General features: G+C 43.8%; 1 protein-coding gene across 1 annotated transcript in view; it reads left to right on the top strand.

Annotated features, from left to right (window-relative positions):
- The window catches only part of TENM2 (teneurin transmembrane protein 2), a 1,008,125-nt gene that overhangs the window by 714,207 nt on the left and 280,572 nt on the right, over positions 1–13,346 (top strand). Inside the window, exon 5 of the mRNA XM_032628422.1 lies at positions 7,198–7,436. Within this exon, the coding sequence (XP_032484313.1) occupies positions 7,198–7,436 (239 nt within the window). The remainder of the gene's footprint in view (positions 1–7,197; positions 7,437–13,346) is intronic.

Here is a 13,346-nt window from a genome sequence, read left to right as displayed (position 1 = left end):
TTCCGAGGCACAAGTGGCCGATTCTGAGAGCAATTGAGTTGTGCTTGAAGAATGTCAAGTGCATTTGGAAACGACACATTTCTGCTGATGCCTGGAGTCCTGAGCTGAGCTACTTCCATGGCCGACTGCTGGGAAGACGTTCGGTTGCGGCATCACAAATGACCCCTTGGAGCACCCTCAGCCTGCCCCTGAGGGGGAAAAGCTGTCTTAATAGCCAGCTCAGGAAAAATCCGGAGAAGTTCCCTAAGCCTTCCGGGTCCTCCCATTGACCATGTGGCCAGGCCATCACCTTGTGGGTCTTGCTTCATTTTATTTATCTTTATTCCTGCTTCATGTGACTGCGACCTTTGGGTGAATCAGAGCTTGCATTTTTTCAACTTGGTACTATGAAAATTTTCAAACATTCAGAGAAGTTGGAAGAATAGTACTACATAAGAAAAACCACCTAGTTTCAACAATTGCTATCATTTTGCCACGTGTGCCTTATATATCTATATAGAGAGAGATCTTTTGGCTGAGTCATTTGAGAATAAGTTTTGACATGACATTTCACTCCTAAAGACATCAGCATTCAAAACTTGCATTTTAAAAAATATATCTATAGTAACCATCTAGTGTGTTCTGGATAAGTCAGACGTATTTGAAAGTTGCAAAGACGGTTAGGGTAGAGTTTCTTAAACTTTATCATACATTAGAATCACTTAGGAAGCTTCTTCACCAATACACTGCCAGACCCCAGGCCTAGGTCTGGATGCAGCCCAGGAATTTGTACTTTTCTAGCAGAGCCTTCAAGTGATCCTAAAGCAGGTATTTATGGGACGTGATCTAAAGATCACTTCTTTAGAATCTTTCTTTTTTTTTTTTTCGCTACGCGGGCCTCTCACTGTTGAGGCCTCTCCTGTTGCGGAGCACAGACTCTGAACACACAGCCTTAGTGGCCATGGCTCACGGGCCCAGCCGCTCCGCGGCATGTGGGATCTTGCTGGACTGGGGCACGAACCCGTGTCCCCTGCATCGGCAGGCGGACTCTCAACCACTGCGCCGCCAGGGAAGCCCTAGAATCTTTCTTTTTTTATTTGCTGAATGTAATCTTCTAGAGATTCAAAACAGCAGGGTGTAACTGTATTGTGTGAGGAGACTACATGTCTTTGGTACTCTGATTTAACAATTCTAAGGACCAGAAACTAGAAACAAGGGATGTGATAACTAAATGAGTTTCATTTAATAATGATCATTAGAGACACCACAATACCAATGAGCGGCCTGAGAGATGTATCCTGAAAAAGATAATACAGTGCCAGAAAGTATACAGGTTGTTTTTGGTCTGTGGCAGGATCTGGCCTTGTATGTATAAATATAGACAGTTGCCTGTATGAACTATGCAAACTTATAAATCTGTTTGGAAAATAAGAGTCAACATGGCAGAAGGAATCCTAATTTCAGAATTCAAAATGTTCACAGTATTGTCCTTTTAGCATTCATGATTTTGGCCTTGGGAACGTTGCAGGTCTTTCACTCAACAAGGATTTGTTGACTTTCTTCTTTGTGCCAGGCTCTATTCTAGATGTTAGGATACAGTGATGAACACATCAGACAAACCCAATTATTTTGGACTTCATAGAAATTCAGTTCTAATGATGGAGGCAGACAGTAAATAGCACAAATGCATATACCCTGAAGAAGAATAAAGCAGTTATAACAGGATAGAGAATGACAGAGAAAAAAGTAAGGGAGGCAGGAAAGATCTCTCTGGGAAAATGACTCTGGAACAGAATGTTGAATGGTATGAAGAAACGAATTGTGCAGCTATTTCCAGGCAAAGGGAACAGCAAGTGCAAAGCCCCTGAGGCAGGAATATGTTGGATGTGATATGATGAGGACTAGCAAAAGGACAGTGTAACTCATGGAGGGGAGGAGGATAAAGTGGAGGAAGATACAGTTGGAGAGGTGGCCAGGGGTCAGATCATGCAGGGAATTGTAGGCCATGGGAAGGATTTCTGATTTTATTCTAAGTATTATTGGAAGCCTTTTCTTTTACTTTGCTTCCTTCTTCCCTTCCCTCCTTCCCTTCCCCTCCCTCCCTCCCTCCTTCCTTTCTTTCTTCCTTCCTTCCTTCCTTCCTTTCTTTCTTTCTTTCTTTTTTTGAGAAGGGGACGGTGATGACATGTGACATAATCTGACTTTCTTTTTAGAAGGAAGTATGAAAAATAGATTGGATTGTCAAGGGGACAGTGTTAGGATCTCATGAAGCAATCCCAGTTAAGTCCCTACATACGAACGACTTCCATTCTGAGAGCTCTTTCATAAGTCCAGTTTGTTCATAAGTCCAGCAAAGTTAGCCTGGGTACCCAACTAACACAGTCAGCTATATAGTGTACTGTAATAGGTTTATAATACTTTTCACACAAATCATACATTAAAAAAACAAAAAAATAAAACATTTTTAATCTTATGGTACAGTACCTTGAAAAGTACGGTAGTGCAGTACAACAGCTGGCATACAGGGGCTGGCATCGAGTGAACAGGCAAGGAGAGTTACTGACTGGAGGAGGGAGAGGAAGTGGGAGATGGTAGAGCTGAAGGATCGTCAGCAACAGGAGACGGAGGGCAAGCTGCAGTTTTCACGCATGCCTGACGTTGATGGCACAGGTTCTGGGCTTGAAATAAAGATACTGTACCGCTGTGCTCTCTACAGTATTTTATAGTAAAGTACACAAAAGCACAACCACTTGTAGAGGATGCACACGTGTGACAACGTACATGAGACACGTGAACTAACTTACGTGATTGGACAGGCAAACACATGTTCGCACCTTTGAAAGTTCACAACTTGAAGGTTCGTGTGTAGGAGACTTACTACATAAGAAATAATAATCATATTCTTCTATTATTTCTTATAAATGAGTGCATTAAAAAATAACTAAAGTCAATTTAAACTTCTTAATCTTCATCTTGTGATTTCCCTCATGTTGCTAAAACATTCCTGCTTTCGCTTTATTGATTCTGTCCACAACTGTGACTGATGTTGAGGCCCTGCTGTTTAGATTCTGGAAGTACCAAGATAGTAATACCACTGTCAAGTGTAAATTTGGTTTGGGACAGACACATTAAACATATTTACATAACATAGTATATAATATGTTATATATTATTTATATAAGTATTGTTTGTATATACATTTATATATATATGCACACACACACACACATATATATAAACAAGTATATAAATAGCTTCTTGAGTGCACAAAGTGACGGGGTACTTGGGCTGGGGGGGAAGGTTGGAATAGGTTTCCGAGGTGGGTCGTTGGCAGGTGAGTAGGAGTTGGGTGGGGTGGGATGGGTGGGAAAGATAAAGAAAAGCCATTCCAGAAAGCATTACACATCATCCACAAAGGCACCGTGGCATGAACAGACTAGTTAAGGAGCACTGTGTCTGTTTGGTGTGGCTGAAGTATGGAGTTCACGGGAGCTGGAAGCATAAGGTTGGAGATGAGGATAAAAAGGCTGAGTAGTGGTTGTAAGAGTGTGGTCCCGTATTGAGATTTGGGTTTTCCTCTTCTAAGTACTGGAGAATCCCTAGGGATTTATAAGTGAGGGCGTGATGGAATTTCTGGTTTGGGAAGAGAAGTAGCAGAGGGATGAAGGAGAGGGTTGGTGGGAGAAGTTTTCAGAAATAAAATGAAAGGGAACTTTAACCCATCGTGTAGGAGAAGATGAGGGAAAGGAGGGGGTGAAGATGACGATTGTGTCCTAGACGACTGGGAATAACAGGAGTCAGGAGGAGTGTGATTGGGGAGGGGAAGGAAAAGAGTCCGTGTTTGGTTGCAACGTGCTCAAGAGAGTTAAGGAAGGTAGAGGAAGACATGCCCAAAACACAATTGGAATGTGGGTCTCAGGAAAGAACTTGAGCTGGAAATGGAGATCTGGGGACTCCAGCCCCATCAGTGATGGCTGAAGCCAGGGGAATGGGTGAGATCTCTGTTGGAGTGAAAACTGGTGTTCGTATATTTGTAAACACTCATTAACGATGGCTTACAATGTCCGTATATTCCTCTAAGTTTGATTCCCTGTTTTTACTACCCACTCTTGGAGAATTGTCCAAGAAGTAAACTTGAAGTAGTTCTAAGTCAAATCCCAGAGTTCTTCCACCACCCTGGCTTTCTGGTGTGTATATGTTCTAGCTTAATTATAAGGCAGTGGACTATTATCGATGATCTGGAGAACTCTTCAGATGTTTGCTCGACGTTTGTCAAGCTTTAAATGTAAAACTCATGTTTCAGCCTCCTTATATTCTCTGAAGAATTAAGAATCAATGCTGTTTGTAGGGCATCGAGTACTTATGATGAAACACACCCTTGGTTAAGTGGTTGTCCTACGTGATGGTGTGTAATCCCCACAACAACCTGTGCTATTATTACTCCCACTTTACTCCATTTTACCCATGAGGAAATGGAGGCTGTCAAGAGCAGCATCAGGTAACTTACATGAACTTCCTTGTCCAGGAACGGCACTGCCAGGACTCCGATCCAGATGAATCTTGCTCCAAAGTGCCTCCTTTAGACACAACGCCTACGGCCTCCTCCTCCAAAGGCCCTTTTTATCGGGAGCATTCAAAGACATCTATTGGACAGGGAGTACAGACCTTACTTACAGAATCAAACCTCTTGGCTGTGTTCAGATCATTGAACGTTCTTATTAGCACAAATAAAGTTTTTTTTTTTTTAATGCCATGTTTTAGTTCCACTGAACGTCAGAAGTTTTTAATTTATTTATTTTGGCTGTGTTGGGTCTTCGTTTCTGTGCGAGGGCTTTCTCTAGTTGCGGCGAGCGGGGACCACTCTTCATCGCCGTGTGCGGGCCTTTCACTGTAGCGACCTCTCGTTGCGGAGCACAGGCTCCGGACGCGCAGGCTCAGTAGTTGTGGCTCACGGGCCTAGTTGCTCTGCGGCATGTGGGATCCTCCCAGACCAGGGCTCGAACCCGTGTCCCCTGCATTTACAGGCAGATTCTCAAACACTGCGCCACCAGGGAAGCCCCCACAAATAAAGTTTTAAGTATTGGTTGTTTATTTTGATGTTAGCCATGCTAAATAATTCACTAATCAGATACTCATTTTCTGACATGGTTGTCAGTGATCTCAGGCTCCTTTGATCTTTGTCAAGAATCAAAATACTTTCAAGGTTTTATCTGGAAGCAGCCAAGATACAAATATTTGTAAGGACAGTGATCTTGCCTCAGAATCCCACTAGGAAAGCCCGCTAACCACCATATGCAAGGCGAATGTGGTGTAGTAAGTCCCGTTAGAGCTTTCAGTGTCAGGCAGACCGGAGTTTAAGGCCCAGTGGCACCGCATGCTAACTCTGGGCTTCGGTTTTCTTCTTTGTAAAACTAAGGTAAAAATAGTATTCACTTCATAGGGTCAACGTGAGATTTAGTTTCAAGTAGAACATTTAGCGTTATGACACATAGTGTGTGTGGTCCGTAAGTATAATTGCACCTAATGAAAACTTGAAGGGAAAGGAAATACCTGTATAACACTTTAAAATCTTAGACTTGAAACTGAGTAAATTCGTAAAACAATGAGGGAGCTTCATTCATTCATTCAAGTCGCCCCTACATGCTGAACTGGCGTTGGGTCCTGGGACCATAAAGATGAACAAGGTACAAAATAAGACACAGCCCCCAGCCTCCACGTGGCCGGACTCTAGACTCTACTGAACCCGTGCTTTGAAATCCACTAGATATTTTCCGGAAGACGAGTCATTTTAAACAAGGTGTGGCACGGCACCTTTGAAGTTTCATAAATGGCACACATAAGAGGGAGAAAATCTATTGTGGGAGAATTGATGGTCTTTGATGTGTCCTGAGAGTGACAGGCTCCTGACCCCTGAGGAAGGGTTCTATTAAGGGTCAACAGTACAGCGCATTATCCTGTTGACATACCATAGTTCTAGACAAGGGGCACCTTGTTCAATTGGCAGACAAAGATATTTCCAAAGAAAGAATTGTGATCTTGAAAGCAAACTCGTGGTTACCAAAGGGGAAAGGGATGGGGGAGAGGTAAATTAGAAGTTTGGGATTAACAGATATACACTACTATATATAAAAAAGATAAACAACAAGGATTTACTGTATAGCACAGGGAACTATGTTCAGTGTCTTGTAATAACCTATAATGGAAAATAATCTGAAAAAGAATATATATACATACATATAGATATGCATGTTTATATATAATCACTGTGCTGTACACCTGAAACTAACACAACATTGTAAATCAACTATACTTCAATTTAAACCAAAAAAAAAAAAAAGGATGCAGAAAATAAAAAGTGACCTAGAGGGGTGGTCTCAGAACAGGAGGCGAGTGAAAGGGGAAAACAGCCCAGAAAGAAGGCTCAAGAGAGACAGTTTAGGATGACACTTAAGAGCACAGACTTCAGTATAAGACAGAGCTTGGGGTTTACATCCTTGAACGGTTGCTTGACTTTGCCAAGCCTGATTTCTCATATCTTTAATGGGGATATTATAATATTCAGTTTGTAAATAGTTGTGACGACATATTTCAAGTGCCTTTTTTTTTTGATTGACGTACAGTTGGTTTACAATGTTAATTTCTGCTGTACAGCAAAGCGATTCAGTTATACATACATATATTTTTTTTCATATTCTTTTCCATTATGGTTTATCCCAGGATATTGAATATAGTTCCCTGTGCTGTACAGTAGGACCTTGTTGTTTATCCATCCTATATATAATAGTTTGCATCTGCTAATCCCAAACTCCCAACCCATCCCTCCCCTACCCACCTTGGCAACCACATGTCTGTTCTTCAAGTGCCTTTAAATAATAGGTCCCAATACCTGATAGAGCTCAGCACCATCTTCACCATATCATGGCCAGCATCTCTGAGTGAGCAGCAGTAACTCAGTTTCCATATTTGCTTTGCATATGTTGCAGGATTATTGTGGAAGATAAAATCCAGAGGTAAATGTGAAAACATGAAATGATGTGAGTTTATGGAATTAGTTTATGTCACCATCAAATGTAACATTCGCCCCTTTGCCCATGACACGGTTGGGTAGGTAATCAGAACTATATTAGTGCTATAGAAAGCAGAGTGGGGGAAAAAAAGCAGCTGGATGGTCCTCAATAGCCACGATGTGGATCCTGACCCTTTCCCTTTCCCTGGCAGGCACTTCCTCTTCAAGACATCCTCGGGAAGCACACCCCTGTTTAGCAGCTCCTCTCCGGGATACCCTTTGACCTCAGGAACCGTTTACACACCACCACCCCGCCTGCTGCCCCGGAATACCTTCTCCAGGAAGGCCTTCAAGCTGAAGAAGCCCTCCAAATACTGCAGCTGGAAATGCGCCGCCCTGTCGGCCATCGCTGCGGCCCTCGTCTTGGCCATCCTGCTGGCGTATTTCATAGGTAAGTCAGGGCAGTTGTGAGCAGGTGGGGGCGCTGTCGCCGACTTGTGAATGTAGAGGGCCTCTGTTGTCTGTACCATTGGCTTGTTGGCTCCTGAAAGATGTAAAAATGAGTGATGGATGGGAGTGCTTTTTTCCTCCCGAAATCCATTTCAGTCTGATGAGTTTCTCCTTCATGATTCTAAATGACATTTATCAGAAGTGATATTAAGCATCCTTACTGTATTCTCTCTTGGAGATAAGTTGAAAATCGTCATTCCTGCCAACCCATCCCTCACTCCTCAAGTAGCCTTCTGGTCTCCTCCATCTTGGATTTTAACCCAGGTCTGTGCTCTGAAATTCACGCAGCATTGGTTAACTTCAGACAAAAACCAAATAGAAGAAAAGCAAATCGGCATGCCTAGAACATCATATCGGATGGAAAGCCAAAGCAGCTAGATGATTTTTAGAGCTGGAGAACAGAAACAGGATAGAGAGGCTAGAGCACCCAACCAGGTCTTCATAGGGAATCAGGTCACCCAGACCCAGTGGATCTTGCCCAAGTCCCCTCCTTTGCCTCTGTCCCTTTAGCCTCAAGTCTCATCCCACATGCTGCTGAATCTGAGTCAGGTTCACCTCCCACGCCAGCTGTGATTCTGGGTGGGAGCTCAGGGTATGACTTAGGATAGCAGATTGGTGAAGTTGCTGGGGTGTCTTTCTTTGAATGCCAGGGATGTTGATTTGCATCCGTGGGATGTGGCCTTGTAACTATGGGAACCAGCAGATGCCAAGAGTTCAGGTACAGGGTGCCCCGCGCATTTGAGCATCCTGGGCTAGACACAAAGCCTGCTCGCAGCTCCTGGCCGCAACGAAGTGCCCTCAGCGCTGCTACTTTGTCACCTGAACTTGCTCGCGGCAGATCTGCTGGCCCAGACCGAGGCCACGGTGACATTTGTTAAAGTTTATTTAAAACACTTGATGGTTCTGGCTTGGTCTCCGGGCCGCTCTGTCAGGCCTCCCCAGTTTGGCTGTGCCACGTTGCAAAGCAAACGTGTAACCCAGCAGCAAAAAGAGACCGGCTGTAAATCAGCTCAAAACACTTATGCTGAAATGCTTCCTATTTACAAGAGGGAGAATAAAAACCATCCCTAACCATTCTGGTTTTGCCCTTTCTCCCAGTGTAAGCCCTCCCTTCTCTCTCACACCTCCTTCATCCTCCGGCAGCCAGCAAGAGAATAAGCTGGTCCAGAACTTCCCAGACCATTGTGCCCAAGCTTGCCTGATGGCAGAGAAGGGTGACTGTGCTCCCCCAGAGATCTGGGGCCCTGCCCAAGGCAAACCACGACAGGCCAAGAACTGATACGAGGTTTTCACTCTCTCCCATAATGTTGCTATACTCATCTTAATAGAGAAAAAGGTGTTTTTACAGTCCTCGTCAGTTGCATCTCTCAGGAATGGCCTCTAGAAGTAAGAAAATTGACACTCCAGGGAAACGCACCATGTTTACCTGGGGCTTTGCAAACACCTTTGTGCTCTAAACCCCAGCTCTACATATGGGCTGAGGTCAGATACCCACACACCCCTAACTGAAGGTCATGTCTGCTTCTCACTTACCTCTTGATGAAGGATGGAGTCATGGATCGACTCGAGGAGGGGCAAGGGCATCTGTTGCACCCTCAATCACTTGAGTGGAATCTTTTGTATCATTAAAGGTAGTTTTGTGTGCTTCCCCAGGTAGCTGTTGGGGAGGAGAAGGGGAGGGGTTGGTGGAAGCAAACTGAACATGCCTTTGGGGTCCTGGCATGATTCAGCTTTGTGTCAGAAACTTCAAAAAGGGTCCATGAGCTCACCTCTCAGGCTTAATGTTCTGCTGGGCCGGTGGGCACCGTGGAGAGGCCCAAATATGGAAATTGAGGCACTGCCTGCCTCTGCCGGTACCGTCCCTTGTGTACCTCCTTCTCCACTCGCAGGAGAGAGATAGATGGCTAGTGCCTGAGTTATCGAGCTTGATAGTTAAAATATAATAGCTTTCTGTAGGGTGATCATGGAAAACCCTGTAGCGAGAGTTTAATGTTTTAATTGGGTGTGTAACTTGTAAATGATGGATTAGGAAACATATGTGTCCTCAGTCTGGAGGCTACTGGAAGCTGGACCCGAGCATCTTAGGATGGCTTATTAGTTTATAATCCATCACTTCCTATTATGTATGCTTTAGGTAAGATTATGCTCCGACCCTGGAGTACTGAAGAATTGTTTATGACTCAAAATGAGTGATGGAATGGGCCGATTCACCCAGCAGTAGTGGTGGTGCATAGAGGGCTACAGGGCTCCTCTCCAGAGGTGATGACGGGTCTGCAAGCATGGTGAGGGGTCACGATCTGGAGGACTGGTCATGACCCCAGTGATGCCTTTCTCCTTAGCTTTAACAAAGTTGTTTTCTTTCTGGGTCTTGGTTTCCTAAGTAAAACCTGGGAGTATGGTGGTTATTAACGTTCAGAAACTCCAAAGTATGGTGAGGATTAATTAATGTGTATAAATCACTTTAAAGATGAAAGGCAGTATATTATTTATTATGGAGCTGCAGGGACACAAACAGTGCATTGAAAACACAGAGAAAAGTGCCGTCAGGAGCAACACGTGATTGTGCCTACCTAGAAGACAAGCCATCAGGGAGAACAGAAGGACAACATAAAAATCAAAGCCTTCCTGTTAAGGAGGCCGAAGTTTTTAAGGCCTGAGCCCACACTAGCTCGTACACAACCCTGTGTTCCCCTGGAACATGACAGGTCCTGAAATTGAAGCGTCAACTGCAGGACATTTATGGGCAGGCACTGGGTTCAGGCCTGCCAGGAACTGCAACAAATAGGCCAAATTATCTTCCTTGCATGTTGAAACCTGCATGAAGTCTTTCCAGAAATGAGCAATTTGGAAACGTTCAGCCCCATGACAAATTCTTCCATAGACCCAGCCTGTGGGTGGGTGTAAATCAGCATAACACCAGCCCTCTGGCAAAATGGAAGACGTGAGCCTTTACCAGCTCAGGAGAGGTCCCCCAGTTCCTGTTCACACAGCTGAGGTCAGAGATCTTTTATGATACACTCTTCCAGCAGATTCTCCCGATGCCAGATTCTCCCAGTGTACAAGACATCCTAGAATGAATTCCTCTGAAAAGCTGCACAAACCACTAGGGGACTGTTTTGTGCGTTACTCAGCCCCTGGCCCAAATGGTTCCTATAGGGAAGACGGGTTTAGAAGAATTTGGCCGTGAAACGCAAGAGAGCTTCCTGCTCAGGAAGCTGTCTGTTATCCTTGGGCAGCTCAAGTACTTTCATTGCCTGCAACACCAGAAATCCCTCTGGATCCCTAAGTTTCTAAATCATGTGACCAGCGTAGTGTTTCTCACCTGTGTTATGCCAACTCTACCATGTTTTTATCCTTATAGGGTACATACAGTAGCTGGTTAGAGTCTTCTATTTGTTTAGAACTGTACGCTTTTCCGTTTAAAGCACTTTTATATTACTATTAAACTTGAACCATACCCCCAGCCCCCAACATACACTCTGGCAGAAAATGAAATTGGCGTATTACAATCATTTGACAGGAACTGATGCTGAGGCCCAGAGGGTCTCAAGTCACATGGCTAGTTAGTTGCAGGGCCAGGACTAGGCGCTTGGTCTCCTCATGCCTAGTCTAATACATCCTTCCCTTGACTGCTCTCTGCTAAACATCACAGTTGGCCGTATTTCCCAAATGCTGCATAAAACCTCAGTCATCCTTTTTGTAGCATCAATTCACCTTACCTGATTCTGTCCTTATCAGCAAGGGAGAGTAGTTGGTTCCCCTCCTTCCTGAACTCGTCTTCTAACGAAGTGTACAAAAGCCACATCTCCTTGGTCTCCTAACCTGTCCTCATATTTCTGCTTTCCCAAATATCTTCTATTACAGAGACCAGAAAAGTTTTTCTGTCAAGAACCAGATAGTAAATATTTTTGATTTTGTGGGTCAAACAGTCTGTTACAACTTCTCAACGTTGCCGTTGTAATTCAAGAGCAGCCACAGACAGTGTGTAAACAAATGGGCATGGCTTTGTTCCAGGCGCCTTTAATTGTGGACACAGAAATTTGAATTTTATGTACTTTTCCTGTGTCATGAAATGTTATTCTTTTGATTTTTTTCAACTGTTTAAAATGTCAAACTCTCCCCTAGCTCCACGTGCCGTTGCCAGAGTTTGCCAACCCCCGTCTGATTGTATTACTGTTCTTTTCCTAAGAGTACCTTTTCAGAGTGTTTCCACCTTTATCAAAAGAAAAGAAAACAAACAAACAATCAAAAACATAATGCTATCAAATTGGCTAAGAGGCCACTCATACGTCCACTGTAAATGAGCAGGTGATTGCCTGCAATCGCGTTACACAATGAATAATTACATCTGATTTTTGACCCAAACCAAAAGTAGAAAAAGCAAGTTCCTTTTCTCTTTAAAAAACTTTCTATAAGATAAAAATTTCCATCCCAACAGACTGCTTGAAACACTGCCCCAACTCATGGATGGAGTAGAATCGCCGAGGAACTTTGCCACACACTCACTTGTCCTCAGTCTTCAGTTACCGTAGGTGTCTCTGCAAAACCATTGCCTGTTTTTAAAGATGACTCAGTGCCTGATGCCTAGTTTGTTGAGGTTTTCTAACGGGTCGTAACAATGCTGGGTCCCTGAATGACATCACTGCTTTCTTGTCCCAGGTTAACATTGGCTAGATCTCATTTCCTTAAAAGGCACCAACGTTCTTGCAGGGCTACCCTCCATCAAGGAAGAAAGATGCTTGCAGTGTATGACTTTGCTGTTTAAATCCAGATAATCCTCCAGATTCTAAGATGAGTGTCAACAGAACAGTTCAGCATGACACAGGATTCAGACCGTCACCCCTGAGTTAAAAACAAGTCTTCTGTCAAAAACTCTTCACGTGGCTGGGAAAGGAAGGGTGGCAGAGAGAAAGATAAGAGCATTTATGTCATCCTAAATTAGTTTTTAGCTCTTCAGATCCCTGCCAAACTAATGTGTGTGTGTGTGTGTGTGTGTGTGTGTGTGTGTGTGTTAGAAAGTCACCTTGTCTCTTTTCACTACAGTAATTCCTGCCAAATATGAAATACTATGTTTTAAGTAAGCCGTTCACCGCTCTGTCTTCTGCCACTCTCACTTTGATCTGGGAAGAACGCGGGCCATCAACATGTCAGGATGTTAAAAGTGTAGTAATTTGGGGTGCTTTCAGTTTCTTTTGAAAACAATGAGGGATTATTTTCTATGGAAACTAAAAGCCTACAATGTGTTTAAAGTTGCTACTCTTGGAAATTGATGTGTTGAGACTCACAGCTGATGAGTCCTGCGTTCTCAGCTGCTATTTTGTGTATTCCCATCTTGCTGAATAGAGCAGGTTTGGGGGGAAACATAAAGAAAGTGACAGAAACTGATGAGAACAGTCAGTTTAACCTGGCATCCTTCATGAGGACAGAGCCTAGGAAAAATGTCAGCTCTCTCTTTCAAACTCACTGCTCTTTGGCTATCCAGAGAAACACTAAACCTTCCCCTCCTGTATGAATTCCAGATTATATATTTATCTCCCATTATCTAAAGGGCAAAATACTAATGATGATGTCTGAACAATCCGGCAAATAACATTTCCACCCAATTCCCCGGCCCCAGACGGTCCAACCTCACAGTCGACCACACAGAGAAAAAGAGAACTGCCCACAAGTTAAGTCAGGGGACCCAGTTATGTTATCCGTTCCATGTTAGTAGCAGACTTTTTATCTAATAGATATGCTCATGTGCTCTTAACCAGATAATAAAGTCCTGTCAGTGTCTCCACACTGGTGCGTCTCTGGCAGTGGGACTGCCATTTCCTAATTGTATACCTGATTTCAGAGGGTCTGTCGA

This window comes from Phocoena sinus, chromosome 3 (genome assembly GCF_008692025.1).
Source record: "Phocoena sinus isolate mPhoSin1 chromosome 3, mPhoSin1.pri, whole genome shotgun sequence".
Classification (NCBI taxonomy): Eukaryota; Metazoa; Chordata; class Mammalia; order Artiodactyla; family Phocoenidae; genus Phocoena; species Phocoena sinus.
Note: the sequence above shows the minus strand (reverse complement) of the source record. Positions and strands in the feature narration are given on the sequence as shown.